The sequence below is a fragment of the Aythya marila genome, assembly GCF_965140915.1.
Source record: "Aythya marila genome assembly, chromosome: 3".
In the NCBI taxonomy this organism is placed as follows: domain Eukaryota; kingdom Metazoa; phylum Chordata; class Aves; order Anseriformes; family Anatidae; genus Aythya; species Aythya marila.
Window position 1 is genome coordinate 98,889,641 of NC_139044.1, and position 18,891 is coordinate 98,908,531.

Genomic DNA, 18,891 nt, shown 5'->3' on the forward strand with positions numbered 1-18,891 from the left:
TGGAATGAAGCTGTTTCACATGGAGCCTGGTGGACAAAAAGGGACTGCCTGCCACAAGACAGGCATGGTTTTGACTGTTTTGACTCTTAGCGTTATTTCAGAGCTCAAGCAAGTAAAACCTGTTGTCAGGATCCTGTGAAAATGGGCTGTTGTATAGTTTTAAATGCTCAGCTATCAAAGAAGCAATCATTTTGTGCTAATAGATCTTTGTACTAGTTAAGATGAAATCAGAAATAGTCACTGATGTTAATAGGACTTCTCTGGTTCATCTGCCTATCTTCTTGTGGCCAACTCCTGGTACACTGATATAAGTACATACAACGTTAACATTTACTTTCAGGACAAAACATGTCAGCTTAAAAGCTGAAACATCAAGTGTACGTTTTGTATCTCATAGTAGTAAAATACTCAAATCCCTGCTATATTCCCAGTTTCTGTATGAGTGACAGACCATATTTTCAGATTTACCCGGGAGAATGGATGGCTTGTCAAAAGCGTATAGTTCAACCTGAAGACAGACCACTTGTATGTAATATAATATGCAATATGAAGCTGTATGAAAGCCAGTAAATAGAAAGTTCTGCTCTTGGACAAAAACGGAATGCATTGTAAAAATCCATGCCTGTTTGTCTGAACATCACATTCAATCTCTGCCTAAGGCAGAAACATAACTGAGAAATGTAATATAACTGATACGATATTTTTTTTTATTCAGAATAATGCTAATACTAGTATGAATTAGCATTACCACATGCTCTATAAACTCTATTTGTAAAATTTACTTTGTTATTTATTTAGTTGTGTTGTGGTTATTCTTATATCTGCCATCCAAACTAATAGAATAGCCTCTAGACTTGTCACCTCCTTTCCTTCTGGGAGAGGGATTTGCATAGAGGACTGTGTTACTCTTGGGGAGGGAGGGATTCTGGTGTCACTGTGCATATACTGCAGCCTTCAAAGTGGGGATTGCATTTCCTGGGACTCATTATGTAAAACAGCTGGAAAGTATTTGTGTAAGCTTTCAGTTGGACACAAAACGTTAAGAACCTGCTTACAAAAAAGCAAGTGGTAGAGAGAACACTTGAGTACAGAGACCAGGATCTTGTGTATTACTGGGTTACCAATGGTTGTGATTTTTGGTGAACAAGTTAGGAATTTGCAAGTTAAGAGCTGTTTCACTGCAGAGACAAAAAATAATATACATAAAATGTTTTTAAATTTCTTTTATTAATGCTTTAATAAAATAAATGAGGGAAAATGAGCAGTTAGGGACAAACCACCTCAAATGTGGTTTATGCACTAGCCTCAGAAGTGGAAGTATTTAGGCATAATCTAATGTTATTCTTTCCAGAAAGATCATTTAAAATATTCTAGTGAAAGTAAACTAACTCAGATGATTGAGAACATGATGGCTTGTGCTTTCCCACTCATGGCTGACCTGAAGTAGAACCTGTAGTTTCCTATGTATTGAAGTAAAGATTTAAGTCTTAACTCTGTATCTTTGGGCTGCTGGGATAACAGAAAGGAGATAAAAGGGTATGGTTGTTTACCTTTACTAGGCTTAGGAAAATTCCTCTAAAGTGATACTAAGTCAAAATTATTTGTGTTAAATTCACATCTGATTGTAAAGTATCAGGCTTGACTCAAGTTATGTTTTCAGCAAGTAATCTATCGGCTAAATAATTCACCAGCTCCACTGGGAGGATAAAAGCTGATTTATTTATTTATTTTATCTGTGCTGGGTTTCTTTTGGAGGAAGGGGAGGAGAGCAACATGATATTGCACAGAAATTTGTAGAATATGAGAATAGAGAGCAGGAATTGCCTTCAAGAAGGCAGCTGCATAGTACCATTCCATGCTTCCAAGAGAAACTGAACGTGTGGTACATATTTTTGTATTAATCCTACAAATGACTAAGCCCCTGGATTGTTTCAGTTAAGGTAGTAAGCCTACACCCAGAAAATATAAGTAAAATTTGCTATACTGAAATTTGCATCTTTTGTCAAAACCTGCTAACTTCTGCTAAATCTAGGAGAAAAACAAAACAAAAAACACCTTCCATGGAATTAAGTTGTTTATATTCATTTATTAAGCCATTAAATGAATTACTGTTTTCCCTTTACAATACATTTTTTCTAGAAAATTCCAACTGAACCAGATTTCAGGTGTCCTACTGCAAACTGAAATAATCATACTAATTTAAACTCCCTTATTGAGTAGTATGTTCTGATCTGACGTCAGTCAGTGGAGCTACAGAAAGGCACAGAGTCCCACTGACATGTTTACTGCAGGTGAGCTGCTAAGTGAATCCTGTAGCAGTACGTTCTTAACTCCATGTTTTCAGTATACACGTATTCCAGTGAGAAATGAAACTTTGGCATTTAGTGATGACTGTAATTAAATTAGAACCACATACTTCTCCCTTAGTAAATACAGCCATGTTCTAAAATGGAGTCTTGTACTTCTCTGCCAATGTTTTATCTTTTTTTCTTCTAAAGAGCTAGATGCTGAAGGCTCATAAGTGTGAATTTCAAGAAGTCTGCTAACTTTGTGGGGAGGGAACAGGGTATTCAGTGTTGCGATTACATTTTGAAGATTTAATTGAGGATAAAATTGAAGCTAAATGCTTCAATTTATTAAGATAAAACTTTCTGAGGTGTTACTGAGGTGTCATTAAGCACAAATTGTGCTTAATGGTTTTCTTCCTGTTTGAGACATTTTATTTTGACAATTGGACTTAATATCAGATCGGTGGAAGAAAGGGAGATGTTAACAAGGTTTCTTGAGTGAGCGTTCACTGACTCCTCAAAAGTTAAAACTAAAATACTGGGCTCATTCGTTATAATCATTTCTTTGCAGTATTGTGAATAGATTGCAGATTTATTGATTGATTTATTTTGAAACAACCATTTGTCAAAAAAAAAAAAAAAGAAAAGAAAAAAGATTTGAATTTAGAATTCTGTCTGGAATTGGAGCAGCCTTGTGGGCCGGGCATTTCATGAGACTGGAACATGTGGCCGTCCTACCAAGTCCGTAGAGAATGTCCAAATTACAGGACTTCGCCAAGGTGGGTGTACCTTTCTTACGCTAGCAAACTCTCATTGGAAAGATGCTTGTATGGATAAATGACAGTAACTACCTGAAAATGCCATCTGTTTTTCAAATTCTGGGTTCAGTGAACAGAAAGCAAACTGAAGACATCTTAATACCAAACACTTTATTACTTATGCCTGTTATTTACAGTATTTACATATTGCACGTTAGCTGGAATGTTTTATACATTTATTATATAAAGTAAATTAATGGCAGCTTGTTTTTTGTGTACAAAATCCATGCTCCACTGTCCCCAAAAATATGTCTACTTTGAATTACATTTCTGTTTGTCATGCAATTTGTACTCCTAGGGTACAATGTGACCCCAATGCAAGTCTGTTTTAACCAAACTTTTAAAAAATTGCATAAGCATGAAGGATATCAAGTGACCACAACTACTGTGGAGCAGATCTTTAGTAGTTCTAGATATACAAACAAACATTCCTTAAAATTGTAGAATTAAGCAATAGAACATCAATTTTCATGGTGAAATATTTGTGTTTACGTAATTTTTGGCAGCATTACACATCAGTTGTAGTGTGTTTTTTAAGTATTGAGCATTATGTACTACTGGCAGTTATGCTACTGTAAAGAGAATGTCAATCTGCCAACTGTTGACAACCTACAAAATGCATGTTAAAAGAATTATGGGAAGTAGTCTGTCAATCTGCAAAAATAAATCTCTTGTTCACAATGGAATATGTTATAAAGGTAGTAAGTTCTATTTCCCTGTTGGTTTCCAAGGCACTTCTCTTGGTTCTTGGTTTTTCTTTTCATGATAATGATATCTGGTGGATTAAAAGAAAGAAGAAAATTTCCTTTCATCATTTTTATACTCACATACAAGTGTTTAAGAATATATTTAGCATACTGAAAATAGTAAGTAAATAAAAATGTCAAATTTAGTGATGACTTCATAAAGATCTAATAGTGCATGTAGTTGTACTAAATTACTGTTTTGTTCCTCAAGGATGAAGCTTTGGAAGTCATTCTTGTTTTTGTGTTGGTTCATTTTAGGTAGACTGAAGAGATTTGGATACTACAGTTCTGCTTACCCAAAATGTGCTTGTAGGTAAGTTTAGCCTGTACCTTTGAGTATAACACTGAGGTCAAAAAGTGAATAAACATCAAGTACAGTTATTAACATATTGTAAATTTCTGTCTTAGTGTCTTGATATCAGGAAGCTGTTGGTACAATGTCCAGTAATATAAATCTGTTAAGATAAGGTTTAAAAGACCAGTCTCTTGTCCCTGGGACCTGCAAACAGTGAGGCCACACAACCTGAGTAGAAGCTGGATCAAACTGAGAAGAAGCGGATCAATTTGCTGCCAGTTCTAGTAACTCTTCCCTGAGCAGGTTCTTGGAATTAAAGCCACTTCTGTAACACTGGTATTGAAATCACAGAAATGACAGGTTTCTACCCTGCTTATGTACACACATTGTCTAGTCTAGAAAGGTTCATTTACAAATCAAGCAGTGAAAGTTACTGCAACACTTTTCCCCCACACTTCTAAGCCAGCTGAGAAAATGTAATAGAACCATCTCTTTGTGTACTTATCTAGAAATTTCCCCTCTTTCCAGTAACTTCCGAGTATGTTGACATTATCCACAGCTGCATTTTCTATACAGGTGACCATCAAATGCTGCAAGTCTACCCAGCTTTGTGTGTTTCTGAGACAACCTTTTAATGTCTTTATTGAATGAAAAAATGCAGAATAAATGTTCTTCGTAAATGTCAGAAATCCATGTGTAAGATGGAAAAAAGCAGTGGATTAAAGTGCTTCTTACATCATTTTTAATAGTTAAAACTTTCATACCGTTTATCTGAACATCTGTATCTCTCTGCCATGATCCTGTGAATTCTCTGCTATTTTGAGTTTCTCTATATTTTCTACTGCTTAAGTATACTTTGTAATAGAATCATTTGAATGCAAAGTCAGACTTGACATAACCCATTGGAAATCAAGCTATTGATGCATACAGAAGTACTTGTTAGTATTATTTAAACATATATTTAATTTTGCAATGTTTTAAAAACTGTTAGGAAATGTAATAATGTTACAGACAAGCTTGATATAATTTAGCTTTGGAGATAGCACACTTTTTTATGTCCTTGCTTTAGAGGGGAAACTGATAAAAAAAAATTTCAGTCTTACATTTTCATCTAGCTTAGTTTCTGTATGTGTACCCATACTGTGCTTTATTTAAGCTGAAAAGTGATATTTAAAAGCTTTTAGTCTGATTACAGTGTGGTACACCTGACAATTTAAAAATAGAGAATTTAATAAATAGTTTGTTCATCACTAATAGTAATGGGAATATGAAGTTTACTGAGGCTGGAAAAAATGGCAGTGGTTGAACTTGCATAGTATGCTTACTTGTTGTCTCATTTATACCTGCTTTTGTATGGCTATCTGATCAAAAGCCATTGGTCCTATATTCTCAGTGCTCAGGTAGTTTGCAGTTCTCTAAATCCCTGACATTTGCAGTACCCATGAAAAGACCCTAGGTTTTGAGCATGAATTGATCTATTGTACTATTATGTTATTTAATTTTGTATAGTCTGTGTTATGCATTGGTCTAGGAAAATTGAAATTTAGCTGAAGGATGGCAGGTAGTATTCTTACTGGAGATCCTGAATGCTACTTGACTGCAATATTTCTGGGAACATAGACAGTCATACAATTTCTTTTTCTTTAATTCAATTATTGGTTTTCCTTTGTTAATACAAGGGAGAAAAAATAAAAAATAAATAAAAACACCCCACCCACCCACCCCCCTTAAAAAAACAAAACACAACAAGCAGCAATGTTAGCTGAAACCATCTGAATGATACAGTTGTTCCAGTTTTAAAAAGCACAAATGAAAGATACTGCAAAGGCGTATTACAGCTTTCCAAATTTGGTTCTAGTCATTATCTGTGCATGATGATAAATACTAAGAAAAAGCTATCCAAGAGAGGAAGTTGGTGTTTTAAATATCAATGTAAACTTTAAAAAACACTGCGCTAGTAGGATTCTGTAGCAGAATTTCCATATGCTAACATCAGAAATTCCTTTTTGTTTCCCAGCAGTGAAAGCCCAGCCCAGGTGGACATCTGCTCCAATGTGAACATCAGATCTCAGAGATCCATACAGGGAAGATAAAGCTGATAATGTTAGATCTGGTACTAGCCACAGAGGTTCCCCTAGTAGATAAAACTCAGAACTGTCTATTACAAAGCTGAATTACACCACACTAGTAACCATGTACGCTGGCTATTTAATTCAGAGCAGTGGTTCTGATAAAGTCTTAACTGAGTTAACTTGGGGACTATTTTGTGTGACCAAGCCGACATGATTGAATATGTTGTGAGAACTTGGATACAATGGATCAGTGTATGCTTTCTAGAAAAAAAAAAAAGGATCTGCTTTCACTTGGTTACATGCAAAACCCACATCTTAATCCCATGTTTGCTTCTTTTAAGAAATGAAAGTGTCTGACATTTCTTGAGTGCACTCGGTCTTAGTCTGAATGAGAAACTAAGAGAAAGCAATTAAAGGCTCTACAGTTAGAAAACATTTGAAGTAAAACTTAAGAGTCCGAACAATATATTGGTTTAAAGATTGTTTGAAATAGTTAATATAGAATGTGGATTATGGGAATGGGATGTCTTGTGTGGTATTTCAGTTTTCTCCTTTTATATTTAAAATTTCCAAATTTATATTGTCCTTTCAGATTTCTTAATGTACATTACTAGTATGGTTAACACATCTTAAAAAGTTTATACAGATTTTTCAAATTAAATTTAAGTTATCAGTATACTTTAGCTTATTAGGAATTTTATTGAGAATCTTTGACCTTCATATATATATGTATTTATTCTTGTCCTGTTATGGCCTTATTAAACAAGAAGCATTGATTCTATTGTTCTTTTATTTTAAATATTGCTAGTTATGTGTGTTTTTTCCTCTGGGGAAGAAATAACGTAGATTTTTCATGTACTTTTTGTATTAAAGCTCCCTTCCTCACCTAGTCTGAGACTCCCACTTGCACTAATCATGTATTTACTAGTTTAACATTGTATCACTAGTTTTATCTTCATTTGAAATAACTGCAGAAACTCAAAAAAAAAAAAAAAAGTTTACATAAATACAAGTATTTATTTATATATACTTGTATTTATATATAGTTAGATCCTTATTGTACCAGGAGGTTTTAAGAATACATTGTGAGATCACTACTGGTCTGTAGCAAACCTACTGATGGAAAAAGGAGGGTCACAACAGTAGCACCTGTGGTTTTCAAATAAAAATAGTAAAATCTGACTGAAGCCAACATGATTGTGACAAGTGGTGCCAGGGAGGCTATATTTCCAGCTGGATCACTGTTTGTCACAACAACTATAAAAGATATTCAGTGAGAACTTTAGGTGAATACTCAGAAATCTTGTTCCTGACGTTCATTAACCTTCATTTTGGACAATGGGTGTTGGGTGTGCCTGCATGGGGTGGGGCAAAGAAAATAAGTATAGGAGCTGTTAGGGAAGCTGGAGAAAAATGAGTCTGAAGGAGAGAACAAATAGTGTGGAAGATAGACTGGGATAGTTGTGTTGAACAGAGGAAGGAGAAGTGTTGCAGAATAAAACTAGTCAGAGCTGGCACTAGTGGCAAGCTGGAAAGATGGCCTGGGTTGTCTGTTAGAGAAAGGCTACTGAATGCTGTGTTAATATAGACATGCTATTCTGGATTGACTGATGGTGTCTGAACATGTAAAATTGCCCCTGCACTGCTCAAATGTTTGTGGGAAGCAAATTTGAAATTACACCCTAAAAAGGAGACAGAAAAGGGAGCCTAGTTACACGTATGTACAAAAAATGAGAAAAGTGAATGCCCCACAAGACACATTGTAATTAACACACCTACCCCTCCACACCTGGCTTAAGTATGCACTGTGATAATAGATGCCCAATTCCTGCTTTCGTATCTTATTTTATTGTTTGATATTAGGACCAAGTTTAAAAATTGTGTTTTAAACTGTGATAGTCCAAAACTCATTGTCAGAACAAATCAAAAACAAATCTACCCTTTTTTGTTCTTTTACTTCTTTTCCTCCTACATTAATCTCTAATCATAGGCAGATGTCCATGGATCTTAAAAATGTGCCCAAACTACCAGTTTGCCAAAATATCAAACAGCAATTATTTTTCTTATAGCCCAGCCCAATGATAAGCCTTCAACAAAGTTGAGCAAAATAGAAAGTCTAATTCTGTTGGAACAAAAAGGTAGGCATTAACAACTAAGAATGTCTTCTACTAGCTTATGATACAGGATTTTTTGTATTGACTCAGATCACTGATAGATCCAATATACCACCTTAGTTAGCAACAACAAATTCTGAGGTATAAAAATGAGTGGGACTCCATATCTGAATGCAAGATAAAAAACTAACAAGAACAATGAAATCTTCTTACATTTTTGAAATAAAAAGATACAATATTTTTGCTGAACCCTATCTGTGGATATATTTTGAAGAAAACATGGTAAATCTCTAACCTAAATTTTTATTCCTTATCATTCTTGGCATATGGTCTCCAGTTAGTAGTGTATTTAGCTTCAGCATAAATTCAAGAGTTTTGTTAAATAAAAGCAATACATATTCATGGTTCCATTATTTTTAAATATGTAACATACTTCATAGGCAATAAGACTATTAAAATAAGTAAGGAAAAAGCACAAGTATGGTGTTTTTCTTTCCTCGATGAATAATCCCTGAGTGATATCTTACTTAAGATTTTATCTTGACAGCATCTCTATATAAATCTCAGTACAAGTTGGGAGAGAGTAGAACAACAACATGAAATGTGTCGTACTTTTAAAACATTTTTAAATGTATTTGTCATTACGGTTAATATAAACTGTCAAATACTGCTTGTGAATTCAGGATTTTGGGGGAAATCACTAGAAAGTATTCACTTTTGTAGTACATGTATCACAATAAATTTGTGTTCTCTACTATTCCAGAATTAGTCTAAGCTTTAGAATTGATATAAACTGGTAGCTTTATAGCAGAAACCAGAAATGTTTACCTATTGCCAGGCTATTAAAAAAAAAAAAAAAAAATTCTTTTACTGGAGAGCCATCTTAAGCAAGAAATGGTTTTGAAATTTTGTTTTACCATGTGCAGCTGGTACTATGCTCAAAACTTTAAAACCCATTGAAAAGACCTTGGACAATGATAATTATCTGCTCTGGGGAGAAAAAAAAATGGACTGATAAGTGAAAAATAAAAAAAAAAAAATCAAAAACCTACATTTTTCTACTGCTGTCCATGCAATGATGAAAACAAAGTCTTCATTGTACTTCTCTTTGTGAGGATGTCTTACCCACACAAAATCGAGCTGATCCACTGGAAAAGGTTTGGGTAGGAAAGATGCTTAATTTTATGGGGACTTCAGTGGGGGTCTCAAGGCATATGTGGTGTAGGAGGAAAGGCTATTCTTTTAGTAAATGGTGCTTACGAGTGCAGATACTGTTAATGGTTTGTACCTTTGGCTTGTGGAGACCTTCAGACATGCCAGTTAGTTGAGCTAAGGAGTTCTTTGGCAAAATAAGATGGATTTTTTTTTTTTTAATAGACTACTAGCTTGTGATGAGAACTACTTTAGTCACTGTTCCTTCATATTTACAAGTTTGTGCTTTTGTGACAAGGTGCAATGATAGATAAAATTTTTGAAGGAAAGAGAGAAAAGATCTCCCAACTCTGGCGTATTAGTATTGGTAATACACTACTCACCTACCTTTCACAGGTGAATATCATTCTCAAATCATTATCAAATTCATTCCTTGCTTTCTTTGACTTGAAAGGTTAAATCCTGGAATTCCTCTAAATGAGATCAGAGGATTTACTTATTTACTAGCTTTTATTTGTCTTACTGCAGTTATTTCCATGATTCTATCTCTGAACACAAAGTGTATGAATAAAAGATTCCTCTCGATGGCTGCGTATTTCAATTGATGACATCAAGTAATGTAACAGTCAATGGACCTTAGAAACTTTTTGACTTGAAGCTGGGCTAGTCTAGGTCTATTTTAGGAAGTCTTGGCAGAAAATACTTAAAAGTACGTTGAGGAGTTTAGTATAAAGTCAGAATCCTGAATGGTATCTAATGATTTAATATATGATCTCTGCCCTGGCTGTTAGAAAAGTCTTTTCTAACATCTAGTTGGAGTCCTATCGTTGTAATTTAAACAAAGTAAATCTTATTTATCCACACTGGATAAAGAGAATGGCTTGTGGCCACCTTTTATGAAGTAAAGTAGCTTGGTTGTGTTTTCCCATACTCATCTGTCCTTTAGACTAAATAATCCTAATTCCTTTCAGTTCTTGTAAATTGTGTTTTCTTTAGTCATCCATTTTGCTGTTCTTCAGAGCAACCAAGAAACACCCATATGGCTTCAAGTGTGGGGTCTTCAATTAAATGCTGTATTCTAAATGAGGCCCTACCAGCAACAGTGATTATTTCACGTTTTATAAACAATGTTTCTATTTATAAATTCCAGTTTGTCTTTTTTTCAAGTGTGACATAGTGGATCACAAACTAAACATGAGTCTACCATAATTCCTGCACTTTCTACAGAACTACCTATCTAGCATTTCACAGCTTGCCGTATATTTCTGCATATATATTACTCCTACATGGCTTCATAATTCTGCTTTCCCCTTATGTTTTATCCTGTTTTTAGACTATTCAGCTACATTTTCAAAATTATTTTAAATTTCAGTGATGTACTCCCTCATGGTTGCCTCTCCTACACCATAAATGTACTGACTTCTACCATGCAAATTAATGAAAGTATTGAGCAATACCATACCCATAATGTAGCTGTGTGACTATGCCCAATACAAGTTTTCAGTTTGGCACTGAAGCACTAATAACTTCAATATTTGCCAACCGTTTTTGCATGTGTCTTGATCTCATATCACTAGCTTGCTTGTAAGAATGCCATGCAAAACAGTTTCCATGCTTTAAAAAGTCAAATAAGATGCTTAAACCTTAATGCTTTTTTTTTTTTTTCCCCCCCCACAAAATGTGTATCTTGTCACAGAGTTAAAATACCTTTGATAGCACTTGTTACTGAAATGTCCATATGGGTTATTACTTACTCCTTTGTCAGAGGTTCACATTTCTGTCTCAGGTAAAGGCTGAGGACAGAGTTTAAATTAGTTTTTTTTTGTATTCTTACAAGTAGTTTTCTAGAAATACAGATAGTTTTTTTTTTTTTTTTTTTTTTTTTTGGTTTATGCTGAGGTTCCCAAAGTACTTCTAGGAATTAGAGGTACATCTAAGCAAAAAGGGAGGGAATAACCCACAGACATAGAAGTGTACATAGACATAGTGTACACAATGAAAATCCCTAGAAATCTGGACAGCTTAAAGTTAGTTTGTCAATGCTACTAATACATTTTAAGTACCATAAAAGCACCTGCAACCTATCTGCATGTATAAAGCTGTCATGTGTATAGCTACGTGTATATTAACTTATACTGAAATGTACACCAGAGATCTACAGCTGCACACATAAAAGGGCTGCCACTACCAATATAAACAATTGTATACTGAGTCAACTATTGAAAAAAATAAGCTACAGCTGTTGTTTTGTTCTATAACAACAAATTCACTAGCTGGTAACTGTATAATTCTAATTCACAGCTGATGCACATGGACTTTTATATAATGACTTCCAGTAGGGGGTAGCCTTTATTTATTGCCACTACTTGCCAGATTAAGCCAGTTACTCCAAATACTATGAAAGAGGAATATCTTAGCCAAAAAACTATTTTTATTATGAGTTTTCATGTATGAAACAAAAGCCACAGCTTTGCTATGCAGTAGAATGTCATTATTATTGTCAAAAAGCTTACCTTATCCTTCCATGCACATTGGGCTTACTGCCAACCGAGTAAGAAGCCTGGCACATCTTTTGTAGTCTGTTAGGAAAAAAAAAAAAAAAAAACAGCATAAATACAAACATTAATGAAGTAAAAAACTTTTGCTTTTAAAAATCAAAATTGATAACGGCATGCAAAGTATTGTCACGATTAAGTTTAATGAACACCTTAGTTTGCAACAATACAGAAGTCAGTTCCTTAGACTTAGAAAAGTAGTGTGTAAAAACTCCATAATGAGAGCCATGTCGAAAGGCACACATAATTGTCTAAAGGCACATATAATTGTATGCATGGTATTTCTGCATGCATAATATCAAAATAAATAGCATGAATGTGCTTATAGGTATTCCAAGTGTATGTATGTATAAACATTTACCCATCTGTGTATGTGCTTACATGTCGGGGTCTAAATATGTGAGTGTAGTATTTCTATGCTAGAGGATGAATAAGTAGTGCTCATCCATCTTTGAATTCCAGCCATCAGTGAGCAAGTATGTCAACTTATTGGGGAGTTGCAATATTTTACGTTAACTTTTCTTCCTGTAAAAATTGTAAAACTAGACAAATAAGGTCTCTGATAGAAACATACTGTATACATTGTGTTATATCAGTGTAGAGTAACATCACCTGTATTTGTTGGTGTTTTTTTGTATATTCATAGGAACGTTGCCCATTGGCAACCATATAATATAAGTTCATTCGTAACTGTATCAAGTTCCATCTTGAAACTGGTAATTTTTTTTTTTCATGGTAGGTCTATTGTTAGTAGTTCTTGTTTTAGGTACCTTATTTATTTATTTAGATGCATTAATAATAAGGAGCTGTGTGATGATGAACAGAACCAATGCAAATCTGCAAAATTAATCAAATTGTTTTTTTGATCCCGCCCCCCCTTTTTTTTTTTAACATGGCCAATGGAAAGCAAATTATGTGAAAGTTGGTCACATTCAGACAGGAGACTAAAGTAGGTCTTAGGTGTCTGTGCTACTAAGAAGATATGCCAACAAAATACATTTGTACTTGTTCCCACCTTGTGGCAGCATCACAGATGCTTTTAATTTCTTTATTGTCTTGCCTTTGAATGACATAAAATGTCAGTAGAATGAACAGTAGTTTAGAACATAATTTAGAGCATATAATGAACAGTAAGTTTAAACTGAAATCAGGATATTATCAAAAAGTAACATTATGTTGTGCATGTAGAATTAAAGGAGGTTTTTTATTTCATGTTTGTAGAAGAAAGTTACTTTAAGAAGATGCTAGTCAGTCCAGTCCAGTGACTGATGTTTATTTTCGTAGGCATTATTTCTAAGAAACATCTTATGTTTCCTAGAGATGCCATGTTAACAGTCTTTAACTCACAGCATAGGTATGCTATAATTTCCATTTGTACAAATTATCCTCCATTATCCAGGCATTATGCTGGTGGGTGTGTCACCTGTCAGAAGGATAAGGACTTAGAGGCCGACTAGGTTTTAGCTTCACAGCTTGAAGTACTCGGTTAGTGCCGAGTCAAATGATGTTTGTGATGTGATCCTTATGAAAAAGGTAATATGTCCATTTGCTTATTTAAAGCACCATTCTTATTAAGAGCTCCATCACCATCCATGTAAACTGAGCATGAGCTGGTTAGTCATTATATAAAAGTCTTTATCTCCAAGGTAGTCCTAATATGAAGATTTAATGAATATGAAGAAAGTCTGTAGGTCTTACCAAATATGCCTTTAAAATATATTTGGCTGAAATATTTATTAATACTTGAAACTTGGAATCAGGAACTCCTGTTTCTATTCCCAGCTCTGCTACTGACCCAACTGGGAATAGAAACAGGAGTTTATTTTACCTCAGAAAAGTAAAATAAAGTGTGCTTCCATTCTCAAAAGCTGCACTAAAACAGCATCTTCTTACTCAACAGGTCCACCTTGGTATGAGTCTGGAATCACATCTCCTGAGTGATAAATGTCGATTTCAGATTTAAAAAAAAAAATGAAAATCTGTGCTGCCAACATTGATGAGATAACATAATATGAATTTTGTTACTTGTGTCCCTCAGCTGGTGGTTTGTTTGTTTTCATTAACCTTGAGAAACATTACATTTTTTGTGATTTACTAAAGAGAAAGATTGCAAAGGTTCACTTTCAGCATGACTGGTAGATTGGTAGCTGAACTTTCAAAATGTGTAATGCCTTCAAGATACATTACAGAATCACAGAATGGCTGAGGTAGGAAGGGACCTCTGGAGGCATCTGGTCCAACCCCTACTCAAGCAGGGCCACCCAGGACTATGTCCAGGAATCTTATGGAGATCTCCAAGGAGGGAGACTCCACAGCCACTCTGGACAACCCGTGCCAACTATTATATGTTCTCCATAAATAATGAACAGGAAATAGCCCCAGCTGAATTTCTGATCCTATTTTGAATTTGCAGCACTATAAGTTAAGTATGATAGGTTTGGAAAAGGAGTCACATGCTTCTATGAAAAACGCCTTTGATTTCGAACAAACAAGGCACATGCATAAATAACTAAATAACCAGTGTTTACAGTCATTCTACGCAGTCTCTTTGCAGTGAAAATATTGTGTTGCCATTTCCCCCACTGTAATGCTAAGGCAGTTTTAGCAAACGTGCTGCAGAGCACTACAGATTCTGCACTGCAAGAAGTATACTCTAACATTGTATCACAGCAGGTATCCCACAGAGCTACTCTACTTCAGAGTTTTCTGTTCTTTTATGAAAGTTAGCCTTTGTTTTTGGCACTTACATGCTGGGATGGTGCAGTCCCTTGTATTGTGATAAAGCCGATGAAAGTGTTTACTACATTTTGGGCTAAAGTAGAGTGGACCTGAAATACAAGGGAAAAATAAGAGTCAGTGCAGCTTACAGGATAAAATACAGTTTATGGTATGTACATGACATAATGGATATCAAGACAAAGTTAAGACGTACCTGTTAAGTGCTTTAAAAACTTGTCTTTCATCCTCAGATCTCTGGGAACTATTTCTGTTGGACAGAAAAAAAGCATAGTCACTCTGCTGTAGGAACTGTGCTTGCCAAGCACAGCATGAGAAAAATGAATAAATTCTGACCAGCAAACATCACTGCTACCTCCTGACAGATGCAGAGTGGTCAGAACTCATTTGCATACAATAGGCCAAATTGCAAGCTCTTGTTTTACATATGAAGCCACTGTAAAATGCACCATGAAACACACTGTGAGGATGAAACAAGTAGTGTCTCTTAGGTGTGCAGTTATAAATGATGTTGTCTGATAACTAAGAATCAGATTTTAGCTCTCTATAAATTACATTGTCACGTTTACCTAGATTTAAATTCTTTACAACATTTTAGTTTATAGTTGCTTGGAAAAGGCTCCTCCCACTGCTGGTAAAGATCCAAAGATACATTCAAGTTTGGTTTTGTGCCTTCTAATTCTCTTACGCAACCGTATCCATTCTTTTGTCAGAGGTATGTTTGTACAAGCACTGTCCTGCTGTAATCGTGAGACTGGATTGATCTACTTACAGGAATATTTTTTTCCCCTCTGGCAGTAAATAAAATTCACAGGAAATGATCCCAAGCAAATTGCTCTCTTCTGGCTCCCTATATTTGTGGTTTACCACCTCGCGTTTTGTGTTCAGCAGATGGCAAAATGAAACTGGTTTACTGAAATCCATTTTAGCCCTAACCCTTCCTTGTGTCTTCCTGATTTACAGCTATCTTTGATTGCTTTCCGTTACGAACTCTATGCTGATAGCCTAGTGCTGATTGTGTGTGATACACTACATGGTGCTTTATTTATTTGACCATAAATGCCTGAGCAGCCTTTTTCATTCCCCTGGCACCTCTTATCAGATATAAAGCAGAGAACATTTCCATCCAGATCTGATTCACTTTTGAGGTTAGACACTTCTCGAAAGTCATTCTTCATTTACTTCTAACTTTAGTCAGTGTAAGTAAAATTGACCTTATCGTATTTGACCTAATTATGTCACGAAGAGCATTAAAAACACACATGCTTCACTCAGAAATTTCCCAGGGGACAGGCTCACTGGGAAAGTGATGCCAAAAGTGAGAGGAAGAACTTTAAGCAGTAGTTCCTTTTCAGAGTTGCTGGGAATAACTCCTTTATAAGAATAAAATGTAAAATTCTGCTTAGGAGTCAGTGACACCAGTACCAACTATTCTGCTCTGAAGTGGTTTTATGTTTACATAGATAACTGATGAATACAAGCCAGATGTTTTGCACCAGTGTGCTGATGTTGGATGGCCAAGAACCATGCCAATGTTTCTTGCTGAGATTTAGAGTTGTGCGGATTAGAGTTCACTGCTTCATCTGGCCTCTTTAACTTTTCAACATTTACAAAACAAAATGTTCTCACTGTGCTGAGCTTAAATGGAACAAAATTGTCTTCCTCTGTATATTCATTAATCGTCTAGATGGGGAAGTAACATTTTCATGACAATCATCAACAAATGCAAATCATGAGGATATTTGAATATGAATGACTGAAGTAAAGGTACAAAGGAACTTTATGAGATCAATAAAGGCAAAATAAATAGCATGCTAGGAAGATGAAAGCCAGATTGGAAGAAGGTGAGTGCATCTGCTGGAAATTATTCAGAAAGTGCCTTTCAGTAGGAGGGGTAAGAGGAGTGGCAGCAGCGCTGCAGGGGCTTGGGAGTGACAGCAAACACTAAATGAGACATGGCAGCAGGAGAAGTCAAGTCAACTTTCAGCAGGATGCACAGAGGCACATCGTGAAACTGAGCTGTAGCTATCCATCACTGCGTGGCTTGGTATGACTGCTCTGAACATCCAGCCCCGAGCATCTTACAAACACATGGGGGCTTTCACTGGAGGTTACAGATGAGTAGAAAGATGATTGAAGGAGTGACTCGGAGCATGCATAGCTCGTGTGGTGACAGAGGAGTGCTCTATTTGAGTTCCCTAGTATTTTTCAAAGGTGCTACCCTCCAGAATACAAAAGGCAGCACTAATAAGCAGGGTGAAAAGTTTAATGAAGCTGAGCTCTAGGACAGACTTCTCAATATCTCTAAGAGCATGGGCATAGTAGAGTCCTGCAGGGGAATTACCGCTAGGGTCATTTCCAAGAAACACTTAAAACTAGGCACATTTTAAAAAATGGTAAACTTCCAGGAGAAAGAGCATTTTCATCCCTTATTTCTTTGATCTCAGCCCATTTCACTGCTTTCCCTTGTTAATAGATTTTGTTCAAGCCAACACACAGGAAGTCAGACTTTCAGCTGAGTACATTATCCAGACAGTAAGAGGCTCTGAGATGCGAATGGAGTTTTTCTATTCCAAATTTGCCGCCTGCATCAGTTTCTGATACCAGAGAGAGTCTGCAGGTATTTTGGGTGGTTGATCCTCGATACAAAATTAGTAACCTGATGTGATGTCTGATTCCCCAAGGCACCCTACGGAAGGAGAAAGCTCTCCTTAGTCAGGGGCTGTGACTTACCAACTCTCTGCTCATCCTGGTACCCTCCGTAGTCTGCCACTTCCCTTCGGTCTAAGTTATAGTCGTGTTTGGAGAAGTACTGCACCCCACTGTCCTTCTCCAGGTGGTACCTCTTCAGTTCCCGAATGATCTCCATGATAAGATTTAAGAGGCTTTGCCTGTCCTTCAGATCTGCGGAGTCGCTCTTCTCTTTGCAATATCCCGCCGAGAGCATTAAGAGCACCAGCCCCAGCAGCCCAGGAGACCTCAGTCCGCTCATCGCAGCCTGACCCGAAGGGCGAGCGAACAGATGAAGAGGAACGATCCGCTGCCGGCGGGGGAGGCTTCCTATTCCGCTGCAAGATAAAAACGGGGGTGGGTTGCAGGTGGGGAGGCACACGGGGGGTGAAATGGGAAACACGGAGGGGGAGCCGGGACACCGAGCCCGCTCTGCTTGATGCCTGCTGGGGCAGAGCAGCCCCGCCGAGCCGGGACACACCGGGACAAGCCGAGCCGGGACAAAACGAGCGGCGCCCAACTTTCCCCGAAGTTTTCCACCCTGGCTGGGCGCACCCCGCAGGCACAAGGGCTGTCCCACGCGTGGCGCCCCTCTCTGTCCCGTGCCAACTTTCCCGGCCAGGCCAGCGCTCCGGGACGGGGAGAAGGAGCAGGAGGAGGAGAAGGAGGAGGAGGGAGGCGGCCGGCCCCTTGCTGGCCGGGTTACCTGGCTCTCCGTGCCGCAAGGCGAGCTGTCTTCCCCGCGGGGGCCGCTCTCCCCGGGCAGCAGCAGCAGCAGCAGGGACAGCAGCAGTAGGAGCAGCAGTAGTAGGAGCAGTAGGAGCCTCAGGAGCAGTAGGAGCAGCAGGAGCAGTAGGAGCAGCAGGAGCAGCAGAACAGTCCGAGTTGTCGGCGGCCGGCCCGCCCGCCCCCCTCCCGTCCCTCCGCCACCTACTCCATCGCCGGCGCAGCCGCTTATATAGGCTATAGGATGGACATGAGACGGCAGATAGTATCGACTTGGAAGTGGGTGGAAAACAATAAAAGTCCACTTGGCAACCTCGGGAGCGTCGCTGCTGCACAGCCCCCCCCCCCCCCCTCCCCTTTCTCTCCCCCCCCCTCCCCGGTCCCCCCCGTCCCTCCCCCGGGCAGGGCTCGGTCGCTCCTCTCCTCGCTCCGACGTAAGGAGCCGGTCCCAAGTGTGTGTGTGTGTGTGAGCGGGAGGAGGGCAGACGGGGAAAGGGGAGGGTGTGTGTGTGTGGTGGGGGGGGGAGCGCAGGGCCCCAGCCTTTAATTAGAAACGCGCTGAGGAGGCGCTGAAATATTCATGGCCCTGGCGCGGCTCCCTCCGGGCGGGTCCCCGGCCCCGGTTTACCGGGAACCTGAGGCTCGGGCGGCGGCGGGGA

At 37.8% G+C, this 18,891-nt stretch overlaps 1 protein-coding gene across 2 annotated transcripts; it reads right to left on the bottom strand.

Moving 5' to 3' along the window:
* Positions 1 to 929: 929 nt before the first annotated feature.
* ALKAL2 (ALK and LTK ligand 2) lies at positions 930 to 18,537 on the bottom strand. 2 transcript variants are annotated; one of them, XM_082755887.1, is made up of 6 exons: positions 18,441 to 18,537; positions 17,510 to 17,844; positions 14,973 to 15,026; positions 14,788 to 14,868; positions 11,999 to 12,064; positions 930 to 3,881 (listed from the first exon to the last, which is right to left on the bottom strand). In XM_082755887.1, exons 1-5 carry the CDS (start codon positions 18,443 to 18,445, stop codon positions 12,000 to 12,002), a joined length of 540 nt encoding a protein of 179 aa, XP_082612013.1. In that variant the 5' UTR covers positions 18,446 to 18,537; the 3' UTR covers positions 930 to 3,881; position 11,999. The 2 variants fall into 2 exon arrangements, with proteins under 2 accessions (XP_082612013.1, XP_082612014.1); XM_082755888.1 differs by lacking the exon at positions 18,441 to 18,537 and adding an exon at positions 18,213 to 18,233.
* Between the last annotated feature and the right edge of the window lie 354 nt (positions 18,538 to 18,891).

Bases quoted from the DNA above. Each gene is read 5' to 3' on its own strand.
- ALKAL2 (XM_082755887.1), bottom strand. The intron at 15,027-17,509 runs GTAAGTCACAGC...TCTGTCCAACAG, and splicing joins CCAGGATGAGCAGAGAGTTG to AAATAGTTCCCAGAGATCTG. The intron at 12,065-14,787 runs GTAAGTGCCAAA...TTTTCCTAACAG, and splicing joins GGACTGCACCATCCCAGCAT to ACTACAAAAGATGTGCCAGG.